Source organism: Lithobates pipiens, unplaced genomic scaffold (assembly GCF_037356315.1).
Source record: "Lithobates pipiens isolate NorthernLeopardFrog02 unplaced genomic scaffold, aLitPip1_a1.2 Scaffold_3, whole genome shotgun sequence".
Lineage (NCBI taxonomy): Eukaryota > Metazoa > Chordata > Amphibia > Anura > Ranidae > Lithobates > Lithobates pipiens.
The window spans coordinates 231,799,206-231,805,211 of record NW_027507790.1 but is presented as its reverse complement, the minus strand read 5'-3'; the positions used below and the strand labels follow the sequence as shown (position 1 = coordinate 231,805,211).

The window sequence follows — 6,006 nt, the reverse complement described above, 5'->3', positions numbered from 1 at the left end:
CAAATAGCTAGCGTTTTCTCTGTCCCTACTCCACACAGGATCCTTTCCCTACAGTGACAGAAGAAAGAATGTAAAATGGCCACCGGATCGGGTGTATTTATAGGTTAGGGGGAATGTCCAAGTGTCCATGAGCTGTCATGTCTCAATTGGTTGTCCTGTAACACATGATAAACGTGTCACGAAAGGTTAAAGTTCTTGTATACATTAAACACGTAAGTCCGCCGGGGCGAACGACGGAAAAAGGCGTTCGAACCCGCGGACGGCGAAAGTCGGAAATTCGCCGCGAAACGACCGCCGGGCGAACCGTTCGGCCATCACTATTTGGGACTTTAATTGAGGTAGATCTAGCACGGCTAAAAGATGACTAAATGTGACAAGACATGTTTTATTCATTAAAAAACATGGCATGACAATATGAGTACATACATAGTAAATAAGCATAACAATAAAATATTATTGACCAGATATTCATAAAAACATTCATAGCAACTTGGAGATGACATATTGAGGTATCGGACAATTGTCCATAGTAAAGAATCACTTGAAAAGCAGCATGGTGGGGTAGCTTGGGAGTGGATGAAATAAAACCATCTAAAAATAAAATGGTGCATCAAAATTAATCAATAATTAAATTAATAATTTAAAGCCCCAAACCCTCTTTTTCTTGCATATAGATAGGGATGGAGCTGTGTGATGCCACACACCTCATTTAAAGTCCCAAACCCCCCTCTTTTTGTTTCACGATCCCCTCAGCCATCCAGGACACTCCTCCTGATTGGCTCAGACAGAGCAGCTGCACCATTGGCTCCCACGGCTGTCAATCAAAGTCAGTCAGCCAATCTGGGACAGAGGGGGCAGGGCCAGGTTGTGTCTGAATAGATACATGGAGCTCTGACTTGGTATGGGTGCCCCCTGTAGCAAGCTGCTGGCTAAGGGGCACTCAAAGGAGGGAGGGGCTAGGAGCAGCAAAGAGGGACCTGAGAAGAGGAGGACCAGGGCTGCTCTGTGCAAAATCAACTGCACAGAGGTGGTATGAAATGTTTGTTATTTAAAAAAAAAAAAAAAAAAAGAAAAGAAGCCTTTACAATCACTTTAATGCATTAAGAAAAAAAACCTTGTGTGTAGCAGCCACCCCAATTATTTACCTGAGCCCCCATCTCTCTACAGCGATGTCCACGAACGTCTAAGCCGTCTGGGACATTCCTCCTGATTGGCTGATACACAGCAGTGGCGCCATTGGCTCCTGTGGCTGTTAATCAAACTCAGTCAGAGAGAGGGGGCAGGGCCGTGTCAGGGCTAGGTGTCTGAATGGACACACAGAGTTGTGACTGGGCCTGGGTGCCCCCCATAGGAAGCTGCTGACTATGAGGGCACTCGATAGGAGGGAGGGGCCAGGAGCAGCAAAGAGGGACCTGAGAAGAGGAGGATCTGGGCTGCTCTGGCAAATCCACTGCATAGAGGAGGCAAGTATAACATGTTTTAAAAAAAAAAATGAGACTTTACAAATCACTAAGAACTACATATAAATTAAAGTGAATATAATTCACATGTAATAGCCAGTGTGAACAACATAAATGTAAAATGTTTTTATTTTATTAAAAAATATATCCATTTTTAAAAATATTATTTCTTTCAAGTATTTTTGAAGTAGTGGCAATTATATGTAATTAAATTAATCCTTAATTTCCAGTTCTATAAGTAAAATTATAATTGGGATTTTGGCTTATTGAGGGCAATTGCTCCGGAAACCTGAAGATCAGAAATTTCTTTAGCAGAAAAGCCATTTTCGAAGAGTACTTCATAGGTGTGCTCTCCAACTAAAGGATCCCTGGCCATTGCAGGAACAGCGGGTGTTCTGGAAAGGACAGGTGCCGGCCTTGGGCTCACTTCTCCTTCATCGCTGCAGACAAAAGAACCTCGCTCTTTATTGTGTGGGTGTGCCGCTACATTGTCAAAGGTCAGAACGGGCGTTACGCAGGCATCGGTGCCGTCAAACACCTCACACCACTGTGCTTGTGTCTTTTCCAGGAATCTTCCAATAAATATCTTCTTCAGTTTGGGCCACTCAGTGTAGCTCATCTGACCAGGTAGGTCAGAGGGGTCAAGGTCAAGACCTGCAGGGAATCAGAGAACAGGATATACATCATCATGCTAAATACTGCAATTATACAGGTTTACCGACATAATACTGTAGATCAGCTTATCCCAACCAAAGGAACCCTTGAAATATATTTCTGGTCTCAGGGAACCCCTGCTAAAAATAACCATATCTACATCTCCTGATACATTAGTGTGATGGTCAGTGGGAAGAATGCTCCTTACACTTGTGGTCATTGGGAAGAATGCTCCTTACACTTGTGGTCATTGGGAAGAATTACCCCCTTGCAGATGGTCAAATCTATAATGGAGTCAGTGGGAACTTATCTGGGAACTGGGAGAGGCAGAAATTGCTCACTGACTAGGGAACCCCTAACAACCCTTGGAGGAACCCTAGGATTCCATAGAACCCTGGTTAAGAAACCCGGCTGTAGATCAAGGTTTTTCAACTTGGCTGGGTTCACATTGCATGACGATGCAGCTCCCAGCAGGGGTCCGATGCATCCTGGTTCACCGTTTCATGTTCGATTTCAGCCTGAATTTTGGGCTGAATTCGGACCTGAAATGGACCAAAAATACACAGGGCTCCTATGTAAATTTGCACCAGAGCCGCATCGGAGATATGTGAACCGGCTCCATAGAGAGCTATTTTTAGCTCTGATTGTTGTATATATGTCAGTGGTCCCAAAAAAGTATTGAAAGTGTCCAATCTGTCCGCCGCAATGTCGTAGTCCTGCAAAAAAAAAAAAAAGAAAAAAAAAAAAAAAATCGCTGATTGCCGCCATTACTAGTTTAAAATTCGTTTTTATAAAAACGCCATAAATCTATCCCCTATTTTGTAGATGCTATAACATTTACACAAACCAATCAATATAGGCTTATTGCGATTTTTTTTCCCACCAAAAATATGTAGAAGGATATATATAAGCCTAAACTGATGAAGAAATGTGTTTTTATTTATTTATTTATTTTTTAATTTGCGATAATTATTATAGCAAAAAATATTTTTTTTTTTTAAATTTCATTTTTTTTTTTAAAGCGCAGAAAAAAAAAACGCAGAGGTGATCAAATACCACCAAAAGAAAGCTCTATTTGTGGAAAAAAAAAAAGGGATGTAAATGTTGTTTGGGTACAGTGTCGCACTACCGAGCAATTGTCAGTTAAAGCAATGCAGTGCCGTGTTGCAAAAAATGACCTGGTCATTAAGGGGGCAAATCCTTCCAGTCCTTAAGTGGCTAAGATGTACACTGGGCAGTGTGTCGAAAAGAATGAACTCCTGCGCATGCATGCACTGTATTTGTCATCCCATGTCAGCCAATCAAGATGGCTGAAGCCCAGCACCCAGAAGAAGTCAGGAAGAGGGACTATAAGGACGTTGGACTGTTGAAGCAGAGGTAAGTATTGTGGACTTTAGTTGCCCTTTAGGTTTCTCCAAGTACCCCCAGGTAAAGGATATCAAAGATCAAGTACTCCCTAACATATAAATACTGATCACCAGTAGCCAGCTAGGTTTGGTTACCAAACAATCCACTAGGTTTGATTCCCAAATGTTTAACACAAGGGGGGGGGGGGGGGGGTCTGTTTTAGATGCGTTCAAATGTTCAGAGAAAAATTGGTCAGAACATTCTTTGTCATGATTGAGTCATCTAACTGTTTGAAAGCCCTTACTATTTCATTCCGACTTACCATTAGAATTTAATTCACATAATAAACATATCTGATAGCAGGATGTACAATTTTTTTCTAAGAAAACCACATTCACAGTTAGAGTTGTGTTCATTCGATAAAAATATTCCATCCTGCTCCTCTGAATTATTTCATCATTATGATCCAAAATAACCAATTGCCAACTAGCCCATAGTAAAAATATGTCATTACTTTGACATTAAATACCAGTGTTGTGGCAGCAGCTACTATACTATTACTATGGGCAATTCTGTGCCAGATAAAAGTGGTCCTATGGGTGCAATCGCCGCAGGATCACTTTTAGAGGTGTCGGAGCCATCAGTAAAGCCCCGGAAGCAATCCGATGCAGCCGTTTTCAAAAAGTCGAGTGAGGGCAAAATGGCCCCCACTCCTCTCTATGCCCTTGGCCAACTGGCTTCTCGCAAACTGCAAATGGGACTTCTTATGGTTTTCTTTCAACAATGGCTTTCTTCTTACCACTCTTCCATAAAGGCCAGATTTGTGGAGTGTAAAACTAATAGTTGTCCTGTGGACAGATTCTTCCACCTGAGCTGTGGATCTCTGCAGCTCCTCCAGAGTTACCATGGACCTCTTGGCTGCTTCTCTGATTAATGCTCTCCTTGCCCGGCCTGTTAGTTTAGGTGGACGGCCATGTCTTAGTAGGTGCCATACTCTTTCCATTTTTGGAAGATGAATTGAACATTGCTCTGTGACATGTTCAAAGCTTGGGATTTTTTTTATAACCTAACCCTGCTTTAAACTTCCCCTGACCTGTCTGGTGTGTTCCTTGGCCTTCATGATTCTGTTTGTTCACCAAGGTTCTCTAACAAACCTCTGAGGGCTTCACAGAGCAGCTGTATTTATATTGAGATTAAATTACACACAGATGGACTCTTCAAACAAATTAGGTGACTTCTGAAGGCGACTGGTTCCACTAGATTTTAGTTAGGGGGTATCAGAGTAAAGGGGGCTGAATACAAATGCACACCACACTTTTCAGATATTTGTAAAGAATTTGGAAAACCATTTATTATTTCCTTCCATTTCACAATTATGTACCACTTTGTGTTGATCTATCACATAAAATTCCAATAAAATACATTTACGTTTTTCGTTGTAACATGACAAAATGAAAAATTTTAAGGAATATGAATACTTTTTCAAGATACTGAATAGTGGCAACAATTTATGCAGTGATTTACCTATACATTGTACATATCAGTCCCTTCCCTCAAGGAGCTTACAATCTAAGGTCCCTAACTCACATTCAGACATACACATACTAGGGCCAATTTAGACAGCAGCCAATAACCCTACTGCATGTCTTTGGAGTGTGGGAGGAAACCGGAGTACCCAAAGGAAACCCAGGCAGGCACAGGGAGAACATGCAAACCCCAGGCAAGTAGTGCTGTGGTTGGGATTCAAACTGATGACCCTAGTGTTGCCAGGTGGAAGTGCTAACCGATCCCCCGCTGAGCAGAGCGGGCTCCGTACACAGACACGTCCGTGTGAAAGAGCCCTTAGGCCAATTTGTATTCTGCTATATATTTTTGGTAAAAAACAAAACAATAAGCGCATATTAGTTGGTTTGCGCAAAAGTTATAGTGTCTACAAAATGGTCGATATTTTTATTATTTTTTACTAGTAATGGAGATGATGTGTGATTTTAAGTGGGACTGTGACATTGCAGCAGACAGGTCGGTCACCTGACATTTTTTTTTATACTTTTTTTGGGAACCAGTGACATTATTACAGTTATCAGTGCTAAAAATATGCACTGACATTGTACTAATGACACTGGCAGGGAAGGGGTTAAAGCGGGAGTCTGCCGGGAGTCCGCATTTTTTTTTTTTTTAAAAGCCAGCAGCTACAAATACTGCAGCTGCTGACTTTTAAAATAGTGACACTTACCTGTCCAGCGTGCCCGCGATGTCGGCACCCGAAACCGATCTCTCGATCGTCTCTCGGGTGCTGCCGCCGCTATCTTGGGTATGGGAATCAGGAAATGGAGCCTTTCGGCTTCATTTCCTGGTTCCCTACTGCGCATGCGCGAGTCGCGCTGCGCAATAAGAATGGACCCGCTGCCTCTGGGATCTGTGTGTTTCCCAGCAGGCAGCGGGGGACCTTCGGAAAGGGGCGTAATGTACGCCCCTTTCCGCAGAGAGCTATCCCGGAAGTGGGTGCAGATACCTGTGCTGTACAGGTACCTGCACCCCCCTCCCC

The 6,006-nt window shown here is 42.6% G+C and overlaps 1 protein-coding gene across 2 annotated transcripts in view; it reads right to left on the bottom strand.

The window, feature by feature from the left end:
- Positions 1-365: 365 nt before the first annotated feature.
- AMACR (alpha-methylacyl-CoA racemase) overlaps positions 366-6,006 on the bottom strand; it is a 97,859-nt gene continuing 92,218 nt past the window's right edge. The window contains exon 6 of one of the 2 annotated variants that reach the window (XM_077462887.1): positions 366-2,114. In XM_077462887.1, coding sequence (XP_077319013.1) covers positions 1,705-2,114 — 410 coding nt within the window. In that variant the 3' untranslated portion in view covers positions 366-1,704. The remainder of the gene's footprint in view (positions 2,115-6,006) is intronic. The other variant, XR_013263967.1, reaches the window with a different exon arrangement.